The sequence below is a fragment of the Emys orbicularis genome, chromosome 10 (assembly GCF_028017835.1).
Source record: "Emys orbicularis isolate rEmyOrb1 chromosome 10, rEmyOrb1.hap1, whole genome shotgun sequence".
NCBI lineage: Eukaryota > Metazoa > Chordata > Testudines > Emydidae > Emys > Emys orbicularis.
Window position 1 is genome coordinate 48990384 of NC_088692.1, and position 25993 is coordinate 49016376.

General features: G+C 52.7%; 1 protein-coding gene across 1 annotated transcript in view; it reads left to right on the forward strand.

Moving 5' to 3' along the window:
* RBPMS2 (RNA binding protein, mRNA processing factor 2) overlaps nucleotides 1-25779 on the forward strand; it is a 50533-nt gene extending 24754 nt beyond the window's left edge. The window contains exons 2-8 of the mRNA XM_065411871.1: nucleotides 2116-2193; nucleotides 3974-4012; nucleotides 5503-5565; nucleotides 7526-7676; nucleotides 8346-8494; nucleotides 24741-24810; nucleotides 25582-25779. Of these exons, the coding sequence (XP_065267943.1) occupies nucleotides 2116-2193; nucleotides 3974-4012; nucleotides 5503-5565; nucleotides 7526-7676; nucleotides 8346-8494; nucleotides 24741-24803 (543 nt within the window). The 3' untranslated portion in view covers nucleotides 24804-24810; nucleotides 25582-25779. The remainder of the gene's footprint in view (nucleotides 1-2115; nucleotides 2194-3973; nucleotides 4013-5502; nucleotides 5566-7525; nucleotides 7677-8345; nucleotides 8495-24740; nucleotides 24811-25581) is intronic.
* The last annotated feature ends 214 nt before the right edge of the window (nucleotides 25780-25993 follow it).

A 25993-nucleotide genomic window follows, 5' to 3' on the forward strand; every position in this document is an offset into this window, starting at 1 on the left:
TTCCTCAGATCCCACTGAGGAATACACTAAAACTGCACCATCTACTCAGGACACTCCCTACACTAACACAGGAACAAATCAACATACCCTTAGAATAACCCCGGTCGGGGCTCTATCTACTACCCAAGATCCACAAACCTGGAAATCCTGGATGCCCCATCATCTCGGGCATTTGCACTCTCACTGAAGGATTGTCTGGATATGTGGACTCCCTACACCACCAGCACTCCCAGCTATCTCCGTGACACCACAGATTTCCTGAGAAAACTACAGTGCATTGGTGACCTCCCAGAAAACACCATCCTAGCCACCATGGATGTAGAGGCTCTCTACACAAACATCCCACACACAGATGGAATACAAGCTGTCAAGAACAGTATCCCTGATGATGACACAGCACAACTTATTGCTGAGCTCTGTGACTTTATCCTCACGCACAATTATTTCAAATTTGGTGACAATATATACCTCCAGACCAGTGGCACCACTATGGGCACCCGCATGGCCCCACAATATGCCAACATTTTTATGTCTGACCTGGAACAACGCTTCCTCAGCTCTCGTCCACTCACGCCCCTTCTCTGCCTACGCTACATTGATGACATCTTCATCATCTGGACTCATGGGAAGGAGACCCTGGAAGAATTCCACCATGATTTCAACAGCTTCCACCCCACCATCAACCTCAGCCTGGACCAATCTACACGGGAGGTCCACTTCCTAGACACCACCGTACAAATAAGCGATGGCCACGTTAACACCACCCTAAACCAAAAACCCACCGACCGCTACGCCTACCTTCATGCCTCCAGCTTCCACCCTGGACACACCACACGATCCATCGTCTACAGCCAAGCACTGAGGTACAATCGCATCTGCTCCAACCCCTCAGACAGACCAACACCTACAAGATCTTCACCAAGCATTCTCAAAACTACGATACCCACACAAGGAAATAGAGAAACAAACCAACAGAGCCAGACGTGTACCCAGAAGCCTCCTGCTACAAGACAGGCCCAAAAAAGAAACCAACAGAACTCCACTGGCCATCACCTACAGTCCTCAGCTTAAACCTCTCCAACGCATCATCAGTGATCTACAACCCATCCTGGACAATGATCCCTCACTTTCACAGACCTTGGGAGGCAGGCCAGTCCTCGCCCACAGACAACCCGCCAACCTGAAGCATATTCTCACCAGCAACCACGCACCGCACCATAACTCTAACTCAGGAACCAACCCATGCAACAAACCTCGATGCCAACTCTGCCCACATATCTACACCAGCAACACCATCACAGGACCTAACCAGATCAGCTACAACATCACCGGCTCATTCACCTGCACGTCCACCAATGTTATATATGCCATCATGTGCCAGCAATGCCCCTCTGCTATGTACATTGGCCAAACTGGACAGTCACTACGCAAGAGGATAAATGGACACAAGTCAGATATCAGGAATGGCAATATACAAAAACCTGTAGGAGAACACTTCAACCTCCCTGGACACACAATAGCAGATGTAAAGGTAGCCATCTTACAGCAAAAAAACTTCAGGACCAGACTCCAAAGAGAAACTGCTGAGCTCCAGTTCATTTGCAAATTTGACACCATCAGATCAGGATTAAACAAAGACTGTGAATGGCTATCCAACTACAGAAGCAGTTTCTCCTCCCTTGGTGTTCGCACCTCAACTGCTAGCAGAGCACCTCACCCTCCCTGACTGAACTAACCTAGTTATCTCCATACTGATTTATACCTGCCTCTGGAGATTTCCATTACTTGCATCTGAAGAAGTGAGGTTCTTACCCACGAAAGCTTATGCTCCCAATACTTCTGTTAGTCTTAAAGGTGCCACAGGACCCTCTGTTGCTCTCTAGCTAGACACCCCTTCCCACCGCTCCCCCCAAATCTAGGAAGCTTGAGTTCTAGAGCTAGAGCAGCATTTCCCCCCGCCCCCCATGAACATGCTGCCATAGGCACAACGCTCCCCTCTCGCCAGGGAAAGGCCTGGAATGCAAAGGGTAATGTGTTGAGGCCATGTCTCTGAAATGCATATGCAGCCTCCAGCCTCTGCCTGCCCGGCACTCAGTGTGGGCCCATCTCTTCTAGGTACGGACGCTCTTTGTCAGTGGCCTTCCTGTGGACATCAAACCCAGAGAGCTCTACCTGCTTTTCCGACCGTTCAAGGTGAGTGGTGCAAAACCAACCTAAAGTGGGCTGCCCTGCTAACAACATGCCGGTTGGTCCTCCAGCCAGCCTGCCTTGGGCAGCACAGGCTGCCTTCTGCTTGAGGGAGTGTTTCTTTTGGGGTGGGGGGGTGGGGGAGATGTTACTGGGTCTGAAAGTCTAATGGGAAGAGTGAAGGGACCTGGGCTGCTGCTCAGTGGGGGTCAGGGAGGAGCCCTTCAGGGTAACCTGGTAGATGCTCAGTCACAATAGTGAGGCGTCTAATGCTGGTGGCAGTCGAGTAACAGAAGCCTCAGCTGGCTATCCCTTCTGTCCCAGGCACTGCAGGCCAATCCCTTGCTGTCCTGAGCCGAGGGTCGATGGGAGCTTGGAGCTCACCACACCCCTCTGATAACCCAGAAGGTGCCCCTTGGGGCCCACTGGTGGTTCCCCCCTTCACAGGAGCTCATACCAATGTACTAAAAGCCACTGCAGGTACTGCTCGCTCCCCACTGCACCAGAGAACCCTAGGGAGCGGGACGTCCCATGTTGTTCTAGCTGCTGTTTGCTGCTCTAAGGGGAGGTGAAGAGCTCCCCCTGTTCCTAATGTACAGAGGGGTGAAATGTCTGACCCAGGTGAGTCAGATTCCCTGTGACAGCTGAACTTTTGCTTGGTCATCACCAAGGGGCTGGGGAGTAGCTAAGCTGGGTAGAGCTGCTGAACAGCTACCAAGGCAACTTCCCCCTCCAGTGTATCTGGAGAACAGACCTGTTCAGGGGAGGAAGGGGCTGTACAAACCCCCCCCCCCTGCTATGGTACAGACTCCTCCTCCTCTTTCCAAATGCTGCCAGTCCTATCTGGATGAGAACATACTGTGCCTTGGACTAGCCCTTGCCCTAGGCTATAGGGGTTGGGGGCACTTGTGTAGAGACATCCAGGCTTGCATGGGGTGCTGCCTCTAGTGTTAATGACCCTGTGAGGCCCTGTGCACAGCACTGCACAAACCTGATCACTGGTGGCACAACAAACCATCTTCCCTGGGTAAACCTGGATGTGTGTAACTGGTCCGGGAAGCTATAAACCCAGACTGTGGGCTGAAACTAAACTGATGCTGGTGCCCTGGTCTGCAGTCCGTATAGCTGAGGCCAGTGGGTTTTCAGCCTGTGGACTCCTGGGGTCCACACCTCCAGTCAAAATTTTTTAGGACTCTGCAAAAGAAAAAAGGTTGAAAACCACAGGTCTAGGCAGTGCTGCTGCTCTGGATGCATGGGGACCAGAAACAATAGCTGACTGGGACCAGATACAGGATACCCACTCCAGTATTCCTCCTGTTCAGTAACCTCTTCATCGGCCGGCAGTAGCATCCACTGGGGTTAATGTGCCCCCCGGCATCTAGCTTCCTGAACAGACTCTGAATCAAAAATGTAACTTCAGATGCCTCCTCTGTCCCTCCTCCTAAAGACCTGACTCCTGCTGTGAGCAGCCCTGGGGAAGCTGCTTTTGCTACTAAGTAACTTTTTTTGCAGGCTCTCCAGACCTTTGTCCAGCATGCACAGGTGGGAACTGAGCACTCATACTGCCTGCCAAGTCCAGCAGGGTGGGAGGTGGGAAGAGGGACCAGGCTGTCCTTGCCTGGGAGGAGAGGCTAACAGCTCAAACACTACAGCTGGATCATCCAGAGTTATGCTTCAAGAACTAGCTGGGGCTGGTGGGAGATTCCTGGAGTCAGTTGTGGTGTTGGGACACCTCGCTGGTTGCCTTGCCTTTAAGGAGTCCTAATTTTCTGTTCTCTCTCTCCAGGGGTATGAAGGGTCACTGATCAAACTAACATCAAAACAGGTAACTCTCCTTATTCTATCTCCTCTCCCCTTCCCTGGGCATTAGTTCCATGGCTTCTGGTGTAGCAGGGATTAGGTTCCCAGGATGGGGCTCAGGGAGGATGCCACAGTCCCTGCAGGGTGAACTGCCATCCTCTGGTAACCTGGGCGCTCTCCTCAGTCCCTGCTCACACCTGCATCCAGACCCTGGCCCCCAGCCCATGGTGCAGCTTTCCCAAATGTCTTCCCAGCCACCTCAGCTGCAAACCTTGGAGCAAGGACCATCAGTGACTCCCCCTAGGGAGTAGAATGCTGAGCCCCACCTGGCCTGTTCCACTTGTCTAGCTGAGCCCAACCTGCCAGCTTTTGTAGGCAGCAAGCATCTTGCTGGCAGACTAGACCAGAGGCCTTTTTGATGACTCAGTGGTGGGGCAGAGGCAGTCTATGGCTGTGAATACCTCCTTTGGGTGAGGATTGCCCAGCCCAGGCAGGGCACAGGCCTGTGAGTATCAGACAAGCTCAGCAGGTGCTGCATTGCCTCTGCCTCTGATGTGGGAGCTGTCACTCCAAGCTGACTGACATGGCCCTACTGTCCCTCTTACTGAGAGCTGTGCTTCTGTGTGAACAAAGCTGGCATGCAGTCCAGTGCAGCCCCCCTCTGACAATGCTGGGGAGGGGTAGCCACAGAACAACCAGTCTCCTGCTGGGTCCCTCCTGTTTGGGAGGAAAGCCTAGCAACAGGAGGCAGAGCTGTGATGCTGCCAACTCCGAGCCTCTTCGTGTAAATCCCCATGGGTAACTGGGGCCCTCTTGCCCTAGGTACTGGGAGGTGTCGCACCTCCCTATGCAGAGCTCCCCAGACTCCATAGATGGGGGATGTGGGGGGGATGAATGCTTAATCCAGGACCTGAGCTGTCTGGCTGCATGGAAGTGGTGGTGTCCCCTCCCACCCCTAAGGCTTAAGCACGTGCTGGCTCTTGCAGAGGTGGGGCAGTTTTCTGCCCTGTGTCCATGCAGCTCTCTGAAGATGTGAAATGACCACAGGTGAGAGAAAGGGGCTGGGATCTGACACTCTGCTCCTCAACCCTTATGACTTGACTTCCCTGGCAAACCCAGACTAGCTCAAACACCAGCTGGAGCTGCAATTCAGATGTTGTTCAGAGCCAGAGCTGAGGGTGACTGGATCTCTGTGCCCTTGAAAGAAAACCGTGTGGTGTCTGGTGCTGTGACTGGCCTAATGATCCATCTGTATAGTCCTAACAGGGCAGCCCTGGGCCCAGGCCAGAAGAAGCACCAGGGGCAGGAATTGGAAGCATAGTATGACTCTTGGCCTTTTTCTCTGAATTCTCTGCCCCTAAGTTATGGTTTAGAGCAGCCACACTGGCCTCTTGCTGCTCTCTGAATGCTGCAGGATTCTGGTCTGACTGGTGCTGAGGCTATGGTGCTGGCAGCTTGGGGAGGGAGTAGCAGGGGAGGAGGCGCTCGGACCTAACCTCCTGTTGTCTCCTCCAGCCAGTAGGTTTCGTTACCTTCGATAGCCGATCTGGTGCTGAAGCAGCAAAGAATGCCTTAAACGTACGTACCCATCCATGACTCCAGCTGGGGCCTCATGTGGCTAACCAGCCCCAGTGTTCATTTGGAGATCTGTAACCCCCACCTCTAGCAGCTGATGCTTAGTGCCACTTCTAACCAGGCAGCAAGCTAAATGGATACTTGGCTTATCAGCAGCATGTGAAGGATCCCTGCCTCTCGGCTATACCCTGAAGCATAGGCTGGCAAGGATCAGTACCTGCACTAGGACTTCAGCCTGTTCTAGAAACTAGCTATAGCCAATGCAATGCACTTCATCTGCTCAGAACTCCTCCACAGCTAGGGAACATTGCATTGGCCTATCTGCTGATTGATACACTAATGAGCTGGGCAAAGCAAATACTGGACAGCTTCCCTCTGTTCACTACCAGCTTTCCATCTCCCTTCCCCATCACACCTTTCTGCTGAAGACTAAAGGCCTTCTGTCCTCTGGTTCTCTAGCTCTGTGGCAAAGGTTCTTCACCACCTGATCACAACAGCCTGCCTCATTTGTAACCATGTGTGTGAAATGAGATACTAGCTGGAAAACCGGCTTGTCAGACTGGAGTGTAGGGTGGGGGTGGCATAACGGGTGAGTTCTGGCTCCCCTTGGTTGTGGGACAGTCAAACAAGCCGAGGGTGAGTCTTAGATTCCAAGGCCCAAAGAGATCCCTGTGATCCTCTCGTCAGACCTCTGTATAGCACAGGCCAGAGACTTCCCCACAACAATTCCCTTTCAACTAGAAAAACAGCCAATCTCCTCTGGAGAAGCTGCTACAATCCTTGAAGTTGTTCTGATGGTTAATTACCCTCACTAGTTGAAGTGTACACCTTATTTCAGGTCTGACTTCATCTTGCTTCAATATCTAGCCATTGGGTCTCATAGCTTTCGGTAGCTAGACTGAAGAGCCCGTTACCAAATTTATTCTAAATGTAGGAGCTTGTAGGCTGAGCTCAGTGGTGCCTTTAATGCCCTAATTTGTGAATGAAGATGTGAGGACTACAGACCCCTGGTTCTCTATTGCTGGGTAGCAGTTAGTTACACCCCTGTGGTAGCCCTGCAGAGGAGCACTGCCTTGCTGTTAGTGCTGAATGGCTAGGTCCATCAAGCAGGGAGGGTGACAAGTCAGTTCAGCAGGAAGCTATCATGGATCGAACTTCTGAAGCCCCTGGCTTACAATGGGCCCCGTAGATCTGTGTGTGGCGGGGGTTTATGGCTTCATTTCCATCACCATGGCATCTGGGTGTCTGCCAGGGACCAATGCACCTGCTAGCTCAGATACACTGATGGCATTATCCTTGCTGGGATGTGATGAGCGGTGCACACCTGTTCAGCCATGCATGCCCCCTCCCCGTTGCATAGCATCCTGCCCCTAAGCCATCTAATAAATCTTGCTAAGGTGACAAGCCAGGCTATTGCATGTTGGGGAGCACATCTTGCCTCCCCCTACTTGAGCTGAGCAGCTGCTGCCTGTGGCTTGCTCAGCCTCATACTCCTGTCTTTAGTGCAAGAAGTTTGCAGCCTTTTCTGCACTAGTGCGTCCCCACCCAGTGTTACCAGGCATCTAGCCTTGCCCATTGCCCACAGGAGCAAATGCCAGTGTGAACAGGGCTCTCCAATCTCCAGCACAGTCGATTTGCCCTGAGCAAAGCTCACCCACTCTCCGAAAGATGGTGCTGTGTGGGGCTTGGTCCTGTGCACATGCTTCCAACACCAGATCAGCTGTACCTGTTGGCAAGATGGAAAAATTCCCCAGTGCTAGAGAGCCAGCTCTCCTGGGTGAGTCAAGCACTCCATTTCTGGTCTAGTGTCCCCTGGCCTCACCCTGCTACACTCTGCATAACTGGCTGTCACAGGTTGGGCTCTGGTCCCTGGCCAGGGAGAGGTGATTAGGAACAGCTTATCTGAACCTACCTGGGGAGTGGAATTGGCTTCAGTGCAAGACTCTGTGCTCCCCTCCTGCAGGGTATCCGCTTCGACCCAGAGAACCCCCAGACCTTGCGGTTGGAGTTTGCCAAAGCCAACACCAAGATGGCAAAAAGCAAGCTGATGGCTACACCAAACCCCACCAACATCCACCCTGCCCTGGGCGCACACTTCATCGCACGGGACCCCTGTGAGTAGCCACCAGGGCCACGCTGGGCAAGGAGGGGCTCTGCAGTGGAGCAGGCGCTGCAGCTGCTTCGCTTGTTGCTGTCTAGATGGCCATTAATGCCCATGTTGGGCAGGAGCCTGGCCTCAGATGTGCCAGTGTTACTGCTGCAGGCAACAGTCTAGCTGTTGGGAGGGCACTGACATGGGGGAGAGCTTCACCCACAGCTGCAGCAGGACCTGCCTGTGGGCTCTGCTGGGGGCAGCCTGCTCCATGTACAAGGGCTCACCAGGTGTAGATAGCAGCATGAGTACTCTGAACTATAGAGGCTGCCATGCTGTCAGGGTTAGCCCCTCCTGCTCTCCACAGTAGCTAGATCTCCCCTCTGGGGCAGGAGAGGAGGTGGCATTACTGGCATTAAACCTCTCAGCACATCAAGCCATAACTTTCCTAAGCTTGATCACTGGTGGCTGAGCTGCACCAGGCTCTGGGTGCAAGGAGCTATTCAGGGCATGGAGGCAGAGGAGTGGCTCTCCAGAGGAACTCCAGTTTGGTTAGATCTCTAATCTTCCCTGAGGGACTTCTCCTGGAAGCAAAGCAGTGCTGAGCCTTGGTCTTGCTGCTGCAGAGTCCAGCTCTGTTTTCCCCCTTGGCGCACGTCTCAAATACTGACTGATGTTTCTAAATGTCTAGATGACCTGGCTGGAGCAGCTCTTATTCCAGCATCTCCAGAGGCGTGGGCTCCCTACCCACTGTACACCACAGAGCTAACCCCTGCCATCCCCCATGCCGCGTTCACATACCCAGCCGCTGCTGCCGCTGCTGCTGCCCTTCACGCTCAGGTGAGTCATGCCCAGCTGTCCCCTCCCAAGGGAAGCCCTCCCGCACCTTCTGGAGAACCATTAACTTGGAGCCTTATTTGTTCCTCCTCCTCTCTGTATGTTTGGCATGGTCATTGGCTTCTGCACCTTGACCCACCTACCGAGCAGGGGAGTGCATTCCTGTGCTGCTGCTCTAAGTAAACAGGCTGTGCTGGGGGCCCTGATGAAAGTGCAGGCTACTGAGTAACAGGCAGCATGAGGTCACCTGCCCCCATGCAGTGAAAGCCCGACACTTCTGGCACTGCAGGTTCAGTCTGCTTGGCTGCTGACAGCAGGGGAAGCCTGCCCTTGGGACTTGGCTGGCTGGCAGTGCATTGAGCCAAGCAGAATCCTGCTCAGCAGGGCTGGTGGGAGGAAATGCTGGCAGATCGGTAAGCTGTGCAACCTGCTTATGGAGGGGCAGGTCATGACTCTGTAGCCAAGGCTGCGTTCCATTTGCACGTGGGGCAGGGGTTCCATAGGAGTTAGTTAAATTAGGTACTTGGGAGATTCAGCTTTGTCCTGAATGGTGTTTTTCAAACTTCTCATTGGTAAAACTAATGAGAACTTTGTGCACAGGCTGTGTGTGAATCAACTCAGTAATAGCTAGGCAGAGTTAATGGTTATGCTATAGACAAGGTCAGGTCAACAGCGCAGATGACAAATCCAAACTCAACTAATTCTTGCCCTTCTATAGCTTGTCTGTATGCAGTGATCCTGTTTCCGGTAATGAGACTGGTCATGTGTCAGGACACTTCACTGGTAGATGACTCTGCCCACCTGTTACTGATCTCTGATGTTCTGTGGTCATGTGCTAGCTTGGGGAGCAGTGTTCAAAAGGCTCCCCATGGCTCTGCTGCATCAGGGCAGCCCTGGAGGGGAACTGAGGCAGAAGCCTTGGCACCCATAGGGAGCCTGGTTCTTGAGCCCCATGTCCTAGCTCCAGTCTGGCAAGGACCAGATTTACAAGGTTGCTGCAGCTGCTTTGATAAAGCTTCACAACTGGAGCTTGCAGGCTGCTTTGGCATGCCCATGAATCTGCCCTTTCAAAGTTAAAATAAGACTTAAGGCTGTTACTACCAGCTTTTTGAATATGGAGCCATTGCATTATTTTTGGGTTCCTTGTTAAAGGTTCGTGTCTGCCGATGTTCTGTTAAAATCCAAGGAATTCCAAGACCACCTACACTAAAATGAAGCAAAGGTTGAGTGAATCCCTAAGGACAAAGTACAAGGATGTTGTAATGGTGCCCAGACCAGTGACTAACCCCCCCACCTGTTGACAGAGTTGCACTGAAAACCCAATCCAAACATGTTAAGGTTTTGGATGCTTCTGCCTGTAGTGATGCCCTGCAGGGGAGGAGGGATAAGAACCTATTGTATCTTAAACTTTTAACTCTAATCTGGGACCCACAATGTGCTAACTTAAACCTAGCATGCCATCACCATGGGGAGGCAGAGGAAGGCAGGTTCAGTGGTTAGAGCCCTGCCTGGACCATGGAAGAGCAAGAATTGCCCCCTGATCTGCCACAAACAGCCTTGGGTGACCTGAGCAAGTCACCATGGCTCTGCCTCAGGTCCCCATCTGGAAGTGGGGATTAAGAGCCCAGCCTTGTCTCCCAGGGTGGTGCCACAGGGCTGTGAGGCCATAGAGGTACCATGGATAGTTAATCTTGTCAGAGCCTCAGCTGTGTATTGCTGTGTCTTAATGTGTCTGGGTTCAGCTGATGTGCAACAAAGGGCCATGGTTAGTCACTCTTGTTGTTGCCATGTAGCTCTGACATCCCTGCTTGAGGCATTGCCACATGTAGGCTTGTGTCCTGTATCCTATCCATCAGGACCCATCAAAGACTGAACTATGGCGAGACCTTCTCTGCCCAGCTGAGCCTCTTTAGCCAATGGTTTGGCATTTTACTACATAGGTGAGGTCCAGCAGGCTAATAAGCTGCATAGGGCTGGACTGAGCAGTGGCCTGCCCTTGTATTGACTGACAATCGCTTGGTTGCTCAAGTCCCTGCACTTCTGCTAAATATCCAAAGTACACATGCCCATCCTAAATGGGCCAGTAGTGACTTGGGATACTGTACTCTAGTATGACTATGGTTCCTAGATGATTAGTCAGCATACTGCACCTCTCCATACAGCCCTAGGCTGTTGTGAGATGGTTAGGGGAAAGGTAAAATGTAGTTGCTGTAACTGCTTCAAGAATGGCCTTGAAAGGGAAGTCCAGTTGGAAGCTTACCCAGACCAGGAAGCCTCACCTACCCTTGCCTAGGACTTGAGCCAGAGGGGCACAGGCACCAACTTTCCTTTGTGCTGGGGGGTGCTCAACCCCAGGCCCTGCCCCCACTCCACCCCTTCCCTGAGCATGCCATGTGCTTGCTCCTCTCCCATCTCCCCCCAGCCTCCTGCATGCCACAACAGCTGATTGCAGGTGTGGGGAGAGGAGGTGCTGATAGGGGGGGCTTTTTTCCCCCATGGGTGCTCCAGCCCCAGAGCACCCACGGAGTCAGCACCTATGCAGAGGAATATTAATGCACTTGCTTTACAAGATCAGCTCTGCCCATCTAGCGCATGAGTCCTCTAAAAGCTTTTCAGTTGGCTACACTTCTACAGGGCTGGTATGTCTAGGATTCCCTGCAGGAAGCAGTATTAGAGCTAATGCCCACTAGCAGGAGTTCTGCCCTAGGCAGTGCTGCCATGTTGTGCTGGGTGGCTGGGCAGATGGCACTAACTACAATACAGCCCATGCAGCCAGAATGGAGCAGTAATGGGTTAACTTGTTCAAAACTGTAGAAGTCTGTACAGCTCATCCACATGCAAGTAGCATTCACCTGGCCTTTCCCACTCTGGGGGCAGGGAGGGAAGAGGAGTGTCTGGCAAAGGGCTGTAGCTTGATCAGGTCTTTTCATTAAAGTAGTTTTGGGAAGAATATCCTCTCCTGCAGCTCTGAGTCACTACCAGGTTTCTCCCCATGCTGTGATATCTAGCTGGCATGTCCTCAGAGGCATTCCCACATAGTGCACAGGTGCCCAATAAAAATGTATGGAGTTAAACATTACTTAGCTGCTGCCAGCTCTGAGCCACCTAATCCATAGGCAGGAGCCCTCTGCTGCTGCAGAGGCCCAGCTGGGTGGGGCTGCAGGGTGGGGTGAGATTAGATTGAGGACTGTAGTTCTTGAATTGTGGATAAAATCTATGCCAAGTAAGTGGCCTTCAAACCCTGTTCTCAATATGCAACAAAACAGACCACTGGCAGAGTCCTCCATCCACACTGGCTACGGTGGCTAGTAGAGAGGGCCCTGTTGTTGCTGTGATGCAGCATACAAGCACATACACAGTTCCACAGGTTCATCACTGCAGCTGCTCCTTCCCAGGAAATCAGGGTGAGCAAAAATGCTGGTCTGCCTGGATGTTCCCCTGCAGTGTGGGACCTAGTGCCCCTACACTCGGCTTCAGCAGCTTCATAGCCTGTTGGAGACACTCCTGTAACTCTTTAGGTCTCTTGGCCCAAGACAACGTGCACTATGAACCCCTAACAAATTGTTAAACTACCCCAAGTAAAGCCAGACCTGTGACATGTGGCTCTTGTCCAGGCACATGGCTCATCTGCCCATCCCTGAGGGGTCCCATCCCCTGGTGGTGTGGCAGCCGGAGGGGTGCATACTGTTTGCCTTCTTGGATATAATGCTAGGAGTGACTCACTGTAATAGCTCCAGCCAAGCTTGCTCTATGGGATTGGTGCACATGTCTCCTGCTCAATGGCAAGTGATGGTACAAGGCTGGTCTAGGGTCTCAAGTAGCTCTGAAGCTTTCAGTAACCTGCTCATTGACTATTACCCGTCTCACTATTGATACTATCTGGGTATTGCTGTGGCCCTCCCAGAGATGATGCCATAGCCCAATGGGCTGGCACACCTGTGACTGCTTATTGTGTGATGCTGCCGGCTGCAAGCCTCTGCCAGGGGGACTCCCACAGTGGCCAATCACTGACTTAAATGATCCCATCTGCCTTCCCTCCCTCTCTCAAATCCCTCCTTTGATGTCCCTAGTGAACGCCAGCCATGATGCCAGCGCAGGCTAGCCCTGAAGCTCAGAGCTGTCCCTGGAGATGGGACACCCTAGTGATGCCTAATTGCCGCTAGTGGAGTGGCTGTCCTACAGCTTCATTCCTAAGCGTGATGGCCCCCACGTCTGGAAAGACTGGTAAGGTAACCATCTCTTCTCCAGGGTGCACAGCGGGATTTGCAAGCTTCTGCCCATCTCTGTAGCCCATATCTCCTTGGCGATCAGTGCATGGGCCTCACGCTACCCACCCACCAGAGCCTGGGGAATGAGATGCCAGGCATTCTTTCTAACCCACATCTCCAACTTGGCAGCACAATATGGCACCACAGCATGGCACCATCTTACATTGAACTTCTCCCCAACAAGCTAGGATTTACTTAGCCCTGTCAGGGGCTGAGGGGCGAGGCGGGAGGAACCTCATTGAATCATGGCAGGAAAAACCTGCTACTAGGCATCAAAGGAGTTCATCTCTCCCCAGCCACCCCCTCCAAGGCGATTGGCCACACCCTTGTCTCACTCATGTCACATGGTGTGGGAGGCGAGCGACGTGATGACGGAAGCACACAACTAAATCCTCTACTGTGCACGTTCGAGGACAGCACTTGTCAGGCACCTCCTCCCAGACTCTCCGAAGGGGATAGAGCCAGCCCCACGTCGTCAGGTCTAACCTTCACCTTTCCTCCCCAGTTAGCGCGAACAAAGCCAGCTCCTGCCTGGGGCTCAGCTCCTCTCGGCAGATGGCCGGTGTTGCCGGGAAGGCCACTCCAGAGAGCTCTAACTAATGTGGTGTGGGGGATCTGGGGCGAGGGGGAGCTGCACAGAGCAGCACAGCAATGCGCTCCCCAGTGCAGGGGGAGAACATCTGCCACCACCGTGATGCTCTGCTCAAGCAGAGGGGTTAAGGGCACCGTGTGGGGACACTCTGGCTCTCCTGGCCTGAACTGCAGTAGGAAGAGGTGCAGGGAGGCTCTTCCTGCTCCTGGAGTAATCTCTGAGCCAGTGTGGGGACCAGGACCCTTGCTTCCTGTGGTTTAGGCACTGCTGTGGGCATGGCAGGTCAGTTTGCCCTATACCAACATGGCCCTTCAGGAAGGGGCCAGGCTGGGTCTGGGGCCAGACTGTGGCTTGATCTAGAAGTGCAAGGTAAGGATCTGCTATAACCCCTACTGCTGCAGGGTCAAAGGGTCATAGTGCCACTGCTGCAGAGTGCTGGCCAGAGTCTGGCCTAGGCCCCACATGGGGGAGTGTGGGGCTCTTGTAATATCAGTAACTTATTCGATAAGCATTACATTCCTGTGCCTGGCCCCTGGTGGCACAGCTCTCTATAAGGGAGCACCTCATTGAGCTCAGAGCAGGCAGACTGGGTGAGCCAACCTGCTTCTGGAAGCTGGCTTCAGTGACTGAAGCCATTCTCCAACTCCCCCATGCTTTACCCTGGCTTCTCTTGGCTGCCTTCTCCTGGCTCACGGCTGCCTTGGCAGTCCTGTATGTAGCCAAGACCAGAAACAAGAGCCATGGACACAGATTGGACGCAGGTGGAGAGTGGAGCACAAGGGGATGTACTCTTCCAGCAGTGCAGCCTGTCAGAGGCCAGCTGCTGCAGCAGGCATGCTGCAGCCTCTGGGTCCAGCCACAGAGCCTGGAGGTGACACATGCATGGCTCGTTGGTCAGCTCCCTTCCCCAAAGGGGTGCTGTCCCCTGAGTGAGCTGGAGGTGGGAAAGGGATTCCTCCATGCAACATTTGGCCCTCCAGACTTGGTGAGGAGGCAGCAGAGCCTGAGGCTTTCTGGCAACTGGATGCAGAGCCCATCGATGGAAGGGGAGGTCAGTGACTAGCTACACACTTCCCCCTCCCAGCTGGTATTTCTGCCTTGCCCAGGCTTAATGGGAGCCAGCTGCTCACTTGAGGGCTAGTGTCCTGCCAGAACTGAAAGTGGTGACTGCATCTGTAGGGAGGAGCTGCAGCTGACTACCCTGGTATTTGTGTTCCTGGTGACCTGCCAGCAGGTAGATGTCAGTGGAGTGAGTGTGTGTGGGGGCGGGGGGGTTAGGTAGGTGGGACAGATCCTGGGGGACTGCAGGTGATGTCTCCAGAGAAGAGCAGATGCTCAAATAGCTCTCCAGCTCCTGCTGAAGAGGACGGAGAGCCATTGTAGTGCTGTACAGTGATTTCAGCTATGCCATGTGGCTGGGTGGCAGAAAGGCCAAGTAGTGTGAGCACGGAGGTGACCCATAACAATTGGTATTTTGGGGGTGAGCTTCCAGGGCCATAGGACTGTTGCAGAGTCCTGGTCTGAAGCCATCTGCAGAGCATCCAGGACGTTAGATCTCATGTAGGAAGCCAAGCCCATCTGACCCTTCTCCAACAGAGGAGAGCCTGGAGCTGGAGAGCTTGTGTTGTGTTGGCTTTGAGGGTCTGGTGCACAACTGTCCTTTTCAACATGAGGTCCGGCTTGCTCCTCGGGAGAAGGCAGTGACTGTTACCTGTTAGCAGTTCTGACTTTCTGCAGAGAATGCAGAGTGGCTCGAATACTTGGCTGGGAACCAACATCTAGTCCAGCATAATGTCCTGCCTTTGCAAGTCCGTCACGTTCAGTTGTTACCTGCCCAGTAGGATGAGAGCGCTCCAGATTCACATAGCTTGGTGCCCATGTGGGATTGTCTGAAAATGGGCTTCATTAGTTGCCTAACACAGGCTAGGGATTCTCAGGTGCCTTCAGAATCTATTGAAAGGGGGGGAAGCCCATTACTACTTCAGCTACAACCAGCCTGCTCAGGCCTAGCTGAATCGCATTCTGACTCCTGCCCAAGTGGTAGATACCTTCCTAAGGCACTGTGTGGATGAGACCTGAATGGTCATTGAAATGCCTCTCCTGAGCAGCAAGTTGTGCCCATGCATGCACCAGCCCTGGAAGGTGCCTGGTAGGGAAGAAGTGCTCTCATCACCCAGCTCCTTCCTGTCTCCCCAGAACCAAGGCTGCTAGGAAGCATAGGCATGTGTAGCAGGTCCTGCACTCCAGCTGGGCCCTAGGAGGCTCTTGCTGCAGACAGGCAAGCTGTCTCCATGCTGCATGTTATGGTCCTAATGCCAGACCCTTCTGGCCAAATGCTTCTCCTTACATCCCAGCCCTCTGGAACACCCTGGGAGCAGATGGGTTGAGTCAAGTGCCTGCTGCTGCTCGGTGGTGGTGGGCTGACAGTCGTTTCCTTGGATGTTCACATCAGTGTGACTTCCACTCTGGATTGCCCTGGCCCCAATGGCAGGGAGGCAGTGTCAGCTGAAACCGCTCCCCCAGTCTCCTGTGTGGCAGAGGGCTCCCTTTGGCTCTTGCTGGGCTCAGCTGGCATCTCCTCTCCCTCTTGTGAAGACCTCAGCCTGCAGGGCAGGGTGGTGGCTGGCACATTGACCTGCAGCCTGCTGGAAGTGCAGCCGCTAACCGCCCACGGCTGGCTCTCTTGGCAGCTGGACAGCACATTCCTGCCTGCACTGTGCCGAGCACTCTCAGCATGTCAGGGCTGCAGCTTTTCTGTCGAGGCACAATCTGGAGACTGATTCCAGCCTGCAGCTGCCAGGTTGAGTCTGACTCCAGGAGACTCCTCTGGAGCAGTACTGGGGACTCTGTGAATTCATGCTAGTCCACCCCCACTCCCTCAGCCAGCTAGTCTGGCATCCAGGCCATGGTGCCAAGTCAGTCTCATTACTGTGCACGAGGGGCCTGAGGCTGACAGCTTGGATTTTTTTGTTAGCAAACTTTACTGTACAGTCACCTAGAGGCTGCAATGGGTGCCTTTGATGAGCCTGCCTTTGAGAACTACTAAACTAGCTCTAGTCTGTGCAAGGTGGCAAGCAATGCAAAGGGCAGTAACTAGCGCCTCTGAGGTACAGGAGTGTACGGGTATGTCTACACTGCAATTAAACCCATGGCTGGCCCGTGTCAGCTGACTCCAGCTAACAGGCTGCTTAATTGCTGTGTAGATGTTTTGGACTCTAGACCCTGTGAGATGGGAGGGTCCCAGAGCTTGTTTCTACACAGCAATTAAACAGCCCCTTAACCCCAATCCTGGGAGCTGCATCACAGGCAGGCTGCAGCTGTCTAATTGCTGTGTAGACATACCCTAGGTGGCTTCCCTGGGCTGGTCATCCTTTTGAGGGACTGTTTACCCATAAGGCTGAGTAGTAGGAGTCCTGCACAGAGAGCAGGTGGAGGATTGGGTTAGCTCAGGTGACTGAACTCCCCTCCCACAAACATTCCAATTTCTTCCCGCAGGCTGGAGTGAGTCTTCACCCGTCCTAATGTTTCCCTGGTCAGAAATCCAGGGACAGGTCTGGCTGGGTTGGAGAGCAGTGGCCTGGCTGGGTCATCTTAGCTCAGCATATAAGAAGCCAGGAGGCTAACATTACAGCTCCCAGATGACTTGAAGTGTCAAACTGCAGCTTGGATCACTGTCTATTACCAAGGAGTTAAAGCCTCTCTGAACAGAAGGACAAGGGGAAAACTCAAATCCTTGCACTGTGCAATGCAGGGGAAGCACTTGGAGCTGCTGCAAGTGTGAGATGCTGGTTGCTGGCTCATGGGCTGTTAGGTGGTAGATTCTCTACCGCCTCTGCTGATACAGCCCTGTGCCCTTGGAGAAGACCCTAAAATCTATCCCTGCTGATGCTCTGAAGTGGCAAGTAACTGTGGTGTGCAAAGCAAGCTTGAGGGAATGCTGGTCTCTGTCCTCAGACAAGGGATGAAGAGCTGGGTGCACAAAACTTTCACTAAATCGCATCCTACAGAAACCCTTTTGGGGTAAGGAAGCGGCCAAAGCTTCCACCTGGGATGAGGACCCTATTGTACTAGGTCCTGTGCAGACATAGGAATATGTGGTCCCTGTCCTGAAGCTCTCCCAGTATGAGTTGGGTGGCCTCACAGAGGAAGACTCAGCAAAGCTCCTGTTTTTTGTTGGAATCGTATCTCTCCCAATGGCCATGGTGTGAACAAACAAATCCAAAAACAACCATTCACTCTCCTATCCAGTCCATTAGGACTGAAGCCAGCACTGGAGGATGAACAAGTGCCAAAAGTCATTCTATACAGGAGAATCCCAGCTGGATTTGTGTCAAATGTCTAATTGTGAAGGGCTACCTCTGAAGTAGACTCATCTAAATCCCATGGCAGGCTCTTTGCCTTGTTCCAGTAAGCAGCTCACCCTCTGGACTCTGCATTGGTGTCTCTGAAGTCTCTCTAGAGCCTGATCTGATGTGGCTCTAGAAATGACTGAGACAGCAGCATCCCTTTGCTGCCTTCAGGAAACTCCTTTATCCATTCTAGCCTCCCACCACTGGCTAAGGACAGGTTTGAATTTTTCTCCTTTCAGCTGTGCATCTGACTAGAGCAGTGGCTTGGATACACTTGTAGGCCCCCAAATCTCTCACAACTCCATTCGCACTGCCACCATTTCCTACAATGGCAGAAACCAGTAGCATCTTGGGATATACCTACAATTTTCTACCTCCTGTTTTCAGTAAGCTTCCCTGGGAACTGACCATGTCCCTCCAGGAAAGGAGTCTGCCTCAGACTGCCCACTAGGCTGCAGCTCTCTTGATTCTAACTGGTCAGTTTCTCTAGATCATAGGAATGTGGCTTTTCTCCCAGCCCATTTGTCCTTTACACATGAAGATGGCATGCACATCCTTGCTGTATGTCTGTTCTAGCCACAGTCCAAGAAACAATCCTGAGGTCTTCCTCATGGAGGTTCCTGCAGCCTTTCCCACTCCAAGCAGGGGAGCTAGTCTTCAGCAATTCCATCTTGGAGGCAGGTACAGGCAGTGGTGGCATCTTCTGCCAGGCCAAGAGGGGGCTAGTAGGTGCTCAGAATACACTGCTCCTCTAGGGCTAAAGCTGGTGTCTCTTCCAGGCCTAGTCAGTAGGGGATGCTTGGTATGAGCCTCTGGGTAGCAGGCGAGGAGGCGGATGTCCCTAGTGCTGTGCAGGCCATGTGGAATGTGGGGTTTAAACCCTGAACTGGGCACACTTGCCTGGCTTAAAGCACCTCAAAGCTACTTCAGACTTGTGTGGATGCTGGGAGGAGTTAGGGGTGAAACCTGGATAAGAGCCCAGGTTATTTCTGCAGTGAGGACACACTACTAGCTGCTAGAGACTGAACAAGGGCTAGATTTAGGACCCCCTTTGGTAGGGATTGCAGCCTTGTGTACTTTGTGCTTGGTTGCTGCAGCCTGGTTCTACAAGAGCCAGTCTCCTCAGCCCCCTGCAAAGGAGGCCCAGCTCAGTTCTAGGGCTGGAGCCTCTCTGCAGCAGAGGCTGCTGGCCTGGGTTAGAGTTGCACTGCACAGTAAATGGGGAGGATGGAAGAAACTAATTCCAGATGGTGTGGGGGAAGGACAGAGGACATGAAGTATGGGAAACTTGTATAAACTCTAGCTGTCCCTGTGTGTGGAGGGACATTCAGGGGAGGAGCACTTTGAAATGTGACATCATAGTAACCGGCAAGGAGCAGCAGTGACTGGCCCTAATCTGAATCTGTAACTGGATTCAACACCTGTGGCTCACAGGGATTTCCTCTCCCTGGGGCAGTGGGACCAGGAGAGAGCTACTCAAGAGGGAGAGGATAAGCAGCAAGGGAGGAATTGCCCCAGGTGAAGGCTCTGGAAAGTTAAGCCCTGGTGGCTCACCACAGCAGGACTGCATCTTCCTGAAGAGGATGGGCATGATGGTCTCTAAACTTGTCTACACTGCATTGTAAACCAGGTCTGTGGGATGCTCAGGCATAGGCTTGGAAACACCTGGGTTTACAACTGCTGGACCCGGGTGTTTCAGCTGTGCCAACACATCCATACTGCACAACTCAGGCCTTCTGACTCAGCTCTGCTGCTTGAGCTGCATCTACACTGCAGAATGATGGGGCTTAGAGCCCAGGTCCTGCTGTGACTCAGGTCTGACTTGCCTCTCCCCCAGCAGGGTCCTGAGGGCTTGCTGATGTGAGTCCACACAAAGGGAGTGTGACTGAGGCGGTGGGGTGGGCTCAAACCTGATTCAAGCCCAGGCTTGGTGTGCAGTGTAGACAGTTCCTAATGGGCTGAGGCTTGGAGTTCTAATTCCAGCTTGGACTTGCTATGGCCTTTGTCCTCCCACTGGTACCATGTGGGAAGTGCGACAGTTATTTCCTACCTGCAACTTGCTCCCCGCTGCCCTCTGGCAATGCCACTTAAGCCAGATCCCCTGGCTGGAGGATCTGCATCCAGTCCAGAGTCTATGGTAGGATGGGGGGGGAGGACCCTACCATTATACAACCCAGTAGTGCCTGGCATGGTCTCTGCATGCCCTGGGCTGGTGAGCTTCCTGCAGTCTGGGAGGGACTGGAAGGTTCAGGCTTTAACTTTCACCTGTAGATGAGGAGCCATGTCTGAGTAGCTGCCATATTGTGGATGCCAGTTAGCCTTAAAATGAATGAATGGGCACAACATGAAGTGACCTGAGTGCCAATGACAAGTGGGAACAGAGGCTTTGATTGCAAGCTCAACCGGGGCAGGGATGGTCCTGCTATGTCTGAAGCACCATGCATGTGACTGGCACAAGAAGTCCACTTGGAACTGGACTCATCAGCAGTTTCAAAAGGGGCCAGAGACTAACAGGGCCATTAGCCTCAGTCATCCCACTAGGCTAGATTAGTGAGGCTGTTGCAGGAGAGGGGGGGGGGGGGACTTCCCCTCAGCCTCTGCTGTTCCTGTCCTGTAACCCACAGCACCCCAGTCTCTGTGGCTGTCAATCCAGCCTCTGAACTCTGACATTGTGATCATAGCAATGCTCTAGCTCTGACAATCTCAGGCTGTTTCAGCTACCACAAAAGTAACTCAGTCCAGGACCATGTGGCTGCCTGCAGTAGCTCAAGTCTGCTTCCATTGCATCTCCTGGGAGTGATTTCTCTCTCCTCTCAAAAGAAGGCTGCAGGTGTTATGGCTCAATCAATGCAGAATGCCATGTCTTACAGGGCTGTGAAATTCTTGGCCCAATCTCAAACCTCAGACATCCCATCTCCCTCATGGGCCAAATGAGCCCCAGATCCCAGTGCTGGGAAGACGTGGTTCTGAACTGCACTTCTTGGGCTCAAATGCAGCTTTGGTCTGTTCACCCTGCCCCAGCCTGTACCAACCTTTTAAGCTTGAAAGGCTGTTCCTGACTGACCCTATTGCTGCCAAGTAGGGTTGGGGGGCAAGGCAGCAAATGTGTCAAAGGAAAAACAGCATAAAGTCACACAGCTGAGCCCCTTGGCCTCTCTGATCAGAAGGAGGAGCTCTTCCTGTAAGAGGACTGTGCCCAGAACACCACAGGGTGGAAGACTCCTCCAGCTTTCCTGCTATCTAGCTAGATGATGCAATATGCTCAGTGACTATCTAAGCAGGGGGTCTGTCAGCCAGCCCAGTTGCAAACCCCTCCCACCAAGGGGGGCTTCCAGCACAGCCTCTGAATGGCATTTTTCTGTAGCAATCCACTGGATAGCTGGAAAGGAGCTAATATTAGGACTCCAGTGTCCTACCTGCACAGTAAGACTTGCTGTACACATGGGACTCAGGCAGTCTTGGAATCTACTTTAAGAAGAACTGAGTCTGTTCTGGGAACAGCTTGTTCCTTTTGTGGAGAGGCCACAGCACAGGGCAGGTTTACTGCCTGTACCACTACCAGGCCTGGGCTCTCAAAACAACCTCCAGGAAGGTCTGTGCAGCTGGATCAGCAGGATGGAGAGGTCTGGCTTTTCAGCACTTGGGCTGGAAAATCTCCAGTTATCTTCATCTGCCTGCAGTCGGCCTCATTCTCCCAGCATGCCAACACCCACCTGGCACCCAGAGGTGCACAGCCTCTGCTTGCAGAGCTTTCATCAAACATGGACTAGCTCTCTTGATGCGCTTCCTGTGGCATCCCCCAGCCTGGCCTGCGTGAGAGCCAGCATAGTGACTAATACAAACCACTGCTTTCTAGCATGCCTATTGCAAGCAGCTGGCTGTAAGGGATTAGCTGGGAGTAACTGGCTTAACCCTGCACAGGCTGCAGCTACAGCTCTAAACTTAAAGTGAGAGCACCCCCCCCCCCCCCCCACACACACACACACACACACACACACACCCACTCTCCTCAGACTGGAGGTGGAACTTTATTGCAGACTCTTCCAAGGTAACTTCTCCTAGTGGTGTCTCCTAGAGCCTCTGCCACAGGGAAGGTGCCATTTGCCAGCAGCCTGGACACAATCTGCTCCTGTAACTCTGCAGCGTCTCCCTTTGAAATGGACAGTCTTCCTGACTCTGCCATTCTCAGTCCGATGCTATAAGAGGCCCAGGTGCACAGTTCTAGCTCTTCCTTAGCACTGATGCTTGGTCAGTGGTGAGGCTGGCACCTTGCAGGGCTATGCAGTGCCAGCTGTTAGCAGGTGAATGGGCATTTAACTAAAGAAACATGGGGCAGGAGTATGGTGCTGCCTTCTAGTGGAGGAATGAGAAGGTAAAGGACCTTCTGCTAACCTGATCTAAATCAGACATTCTAGCTTGGTAGTGGCCTGTGCAATCTCTTTGCTCTTCTCCTGCTGGGATTATCCAGTGACTGTCCTCTGGGAGCTTCCCCATTCAGAGTGGCACAGCCCTTCAGCTCTAGGGGCTGTGTACACTTGGCTTAAGTATATGGCATCTCCAAGGGCAGGCTGGGAGATGACCTGCCCCACTGCCTTGGGCTGGTCCCTTGAGACCCAGGGAATGTTTGTCTTCCTTATTTGCTGCATCATGGTAATGCCTTCCCACTTCTGACTGCTCCCAGGATCCTGGGTGCACCCCCTTCTCTAGGGCTGATCCCACTAGGCTGGTGCTGCACAGTGTCCTCCTGCTGGGGGAGGAAGCTCTGGGACATCAGGTCTTGATATTGGCCAAGGCTCCCAATCCCCAAGTAGCAGCTATCCACCAGGTCATGGTTGTTCCAGAGCACCCCTCCTTGTGCTATGGACATGGTCCTCATGGGAAACTCAGTCACAAGCACCTCTGAGTCCTAGTGACACTTGTCCATATGCCAGTAGCCTCGTCACTGGATCAAATACCCCTGTTAGCAGGCTGGATGAAAGCAGATGGCCAGATGCCTGTTCTGCCCATCTTATTTCTATTTCCTTTTTACTCCAGCAAAAGTTCTCACCTGGCCTCCCAGCTTACTGAGCCAGTGACTGGGAGTGGGGTTGCAGTGCTGGGTCTGGTCCACTTAGTGAAGGGGAAAGCAGCAAGTGGGCCCTGTGACTCTCAGCTGTGCCAAGGGGCATGTCCCCATCTTGTACCAGCTGTCTGATCAAGTTGATGGGGTCAGGCTTGTCCTTCAGGTTTCTCTCCTGGGGGCAGGATTGCAGGTCCTGGTGAAATGGGTGTGTGGGTGGATGTGTGGGCATGCATTGCCATAGGGAAGGGGGACTTTGCATGAAGCAGGGATGCCACAGCAGGTGACCTATCGGTTCCATGTGCCAGGATCACTAGTATAATTACTGTGATGTACCCTGCTGGGGTCTTCAAAAATGCCAGATGGCTTGATAACCCCTAGCACCCTTGCTGGTGGCTTGAGTATCTCCTGACTGATCAGTGTTGCTCCTCTCGCGAAAGGGGTTGGCAAGCGATAGGGAGTCCTCCCTTCACTTTCTCTGTGTGCTAGGGCTGGTTGTGTGGAGAATTGGGATGTAGGTACTAGCTGCCTCTGGCCAGGCCCAGGCAGAGAGGCTGAAGCCATGTTCTCTGTGGCAGTGTTGTGTGCCACTTTCAATCTCCCCTAGGGGATGCAGTGCTGCTGGATTGTGGATGAGCTGTAAGGCTATGGTCCTGAGTGGGTCTGGACACTAAAGATCCTATGGCAGGGCATGAAACCTGGTAGTGTAAGTAGACTCTCTTCTCCCCCTCTCCACACTCTATTTGGGGGACAGAATGGAATGGCCCTTGACTTCTTCCAGCTGAGTATACCCTAAGATTCCTTCCCTAATGCTAACCAGGGCTGCTGGGCATTGGTACTCTGCCTCCTTCCACCCAGAGTCTCCTATGTCCTTAGTTTAAGGTTTGAGTCAGTGAGAATTTGTGACTAACTTGATGTCATAGCTCTATCTAGATAATCAATAGGGAAACCCCCTTCCCCTCCCCCAGCTTCCTGATGAGTTGCAGTGTTAGACACTTCCTGTACAGCTGGAACTCAGCAGGCCAACTTGAGAAGCTTTCTATCCCCAAACTCTGTAGCCTGTGTATCTTGTAACAACCTGTGCCCCCCCTCATGCTAGTCTGTCTTGCTGCTATCAAATGTACTTGCCCTTAACAGTGACTCCATGAGTGATCTTTTCAGAGGAGTGCATGGCAGTCAGCTGGTGGCTCCCTCTTCCTTCACAGGAAATCTTTCTCCCCAGCTCCATTAGGAGAAGTGTGTGGTGTGAAAGGACCCCCTCACTCTAATGGTGTTGAAGTGTCACACTTCCCAAGCCCCCAGGTAAACTCCCCTAGGAAACAGTTGCCAGGGCTTATGATATACAGGCCTAAAAAAGGCAGATCGTTGTGCTTGGGGTCTTAGACTCAAATCTGAGTGGTGTGAACAGGAGTACTCTGGTTAATGATTTGTCAGTGTGTTAAGACAAGGACTATGATGCTGCAGGTTTGACAGGCCCGCTATTGTGGGCTCCTACCAAGATGGCTTCTAACAACTCTGGCTGCCAAGCCATGCTCCTGTTGTATTGATGTACTGGCAATGCCAGCCTGTGTGCTCTTGGAGGGGGTGGCTAAGATTGTCCCAAATCCAGACATCTTCCACATCTTGGCTGAACTCCATATTGGTCCCATTCCTAAAGCCAAATCTTAGGTGCTAAATGGGGGAAGAGGCTCTTAGGCTAAAGGGCCTAAAATGGGAATAGGAGTCTCCTGACTTATCCCACAGTAACTTAAGCTCAACTGGTACAAGAGCCCTTGGTGGTGCTGGGGTCTGGATAGCCGCATGCAGTCATAATGGTAGACTTGAGCAGCAGGCACTCCTGAGGGACAGCATCCAGGTGTCGGTCTAGAGGCCACTCTCCCCCCATGTGCTGGGTGGAACTGGCGCGAAGGGGTGTTCAACTCCCAGTCTCTAGTCTCAGTGCGACATGTTATCACAGTAGCAGAATGGCTTTCTCTTCCAGATGCGCTGGTATCCTCCCTCCGAAGCTACCCAGCAAGGATGGAAGTCTCGTCAGTTTTGTTAGTTCTTCAGTAAGTATGTCTGCTTGGAAGTGGGCCTGGGCCAGTGCTGTGGGGACAGTGCTGCTATCTGTTCTGGATCCTTGCATTCCTGACCTCCAGGCTGCATGAAAATCTGGCCTGGACTTGCAGTGCTGCCTTGAGTGGGACTTGTATAGATCATTGTGGAGGGAAGAGTCACTCATCCAGGCAGAGAGTGGCAAGCATTCTCAATAGCCCACACATCTCCTACAGCATCCTGCTTAGATGATGCAGGGACTGGAGTAGCAGAATTCCCTTTTCCGTCTTCCTCTACTAACTGCATGAGTTCTGGGGCCCTCTTGTTCCCAACAGCTGGTGTGTAAATACACTGACCCAACCTGAGGACTGCATAGGAAACTGTGGCCAAATTAATACTAAACATTGGCCTGGGTGTGTTGCATTAAGGGTCTGAATGTCAGATCTGCTCACTCAGATTGCAGCTGTCTTGGAGAATCCTTAAAGGTAACGAAGAGTAAGTGTAAAACTGAAGTTCCTGGTAGTAAACTGAGTCCCATCATGCTTGCTGCAAGTCCAGCACAACTATTCTCCAAACCCACTCCTTAATGTGAGCACCTGGGTAACACTGACACTTGGACAGAGCTCCAGCACTGCTAAATGTTACCACCTCAGCAGGAAGGAGGCAGCCTGTCACTTGCTGTGTCCTGTGGTGAGGGTGAACACACTATCTGCCCCACAGATAATCACAATGGCCTGGTAAATGAATTACAGGGCACACTGAGCATTGCTCTTCTTATGTTCCAGAGTCTCTTGGCTTGTTCCCTTCTTTGTCTCTCCATGGAGCGATGTGCCAGGGATGAAGCAATGGATCCATCAAAATCCGTTTGGTTTGTGGACACTCCGCAGTAATGTCACATTTCTCCTGGTACAGCGTTGTGGGCTTCCCCATTAGACTGTGCATCTATCCATACCCAGCTCAGTGGACTGCCTGTCCTCCCCTCCCCTCCCTCCCCCCCCCACCTCCCCTCCTAACAGATTCCCAGACTGAGTTTCTCCTTCCTGCGCCACTGAAGCCTAGATGGAGGGACTCAATCCTGGTGGTAACAGACGGGTTTGTCCCTACCAAGACACTGGTGCCAAATGAGGCCTAGCTGTACAGAGCAATACTCAGGCTGCTTTGCCCTCAACTTTATGCAGCTCTGCTGAAGGAAATGAA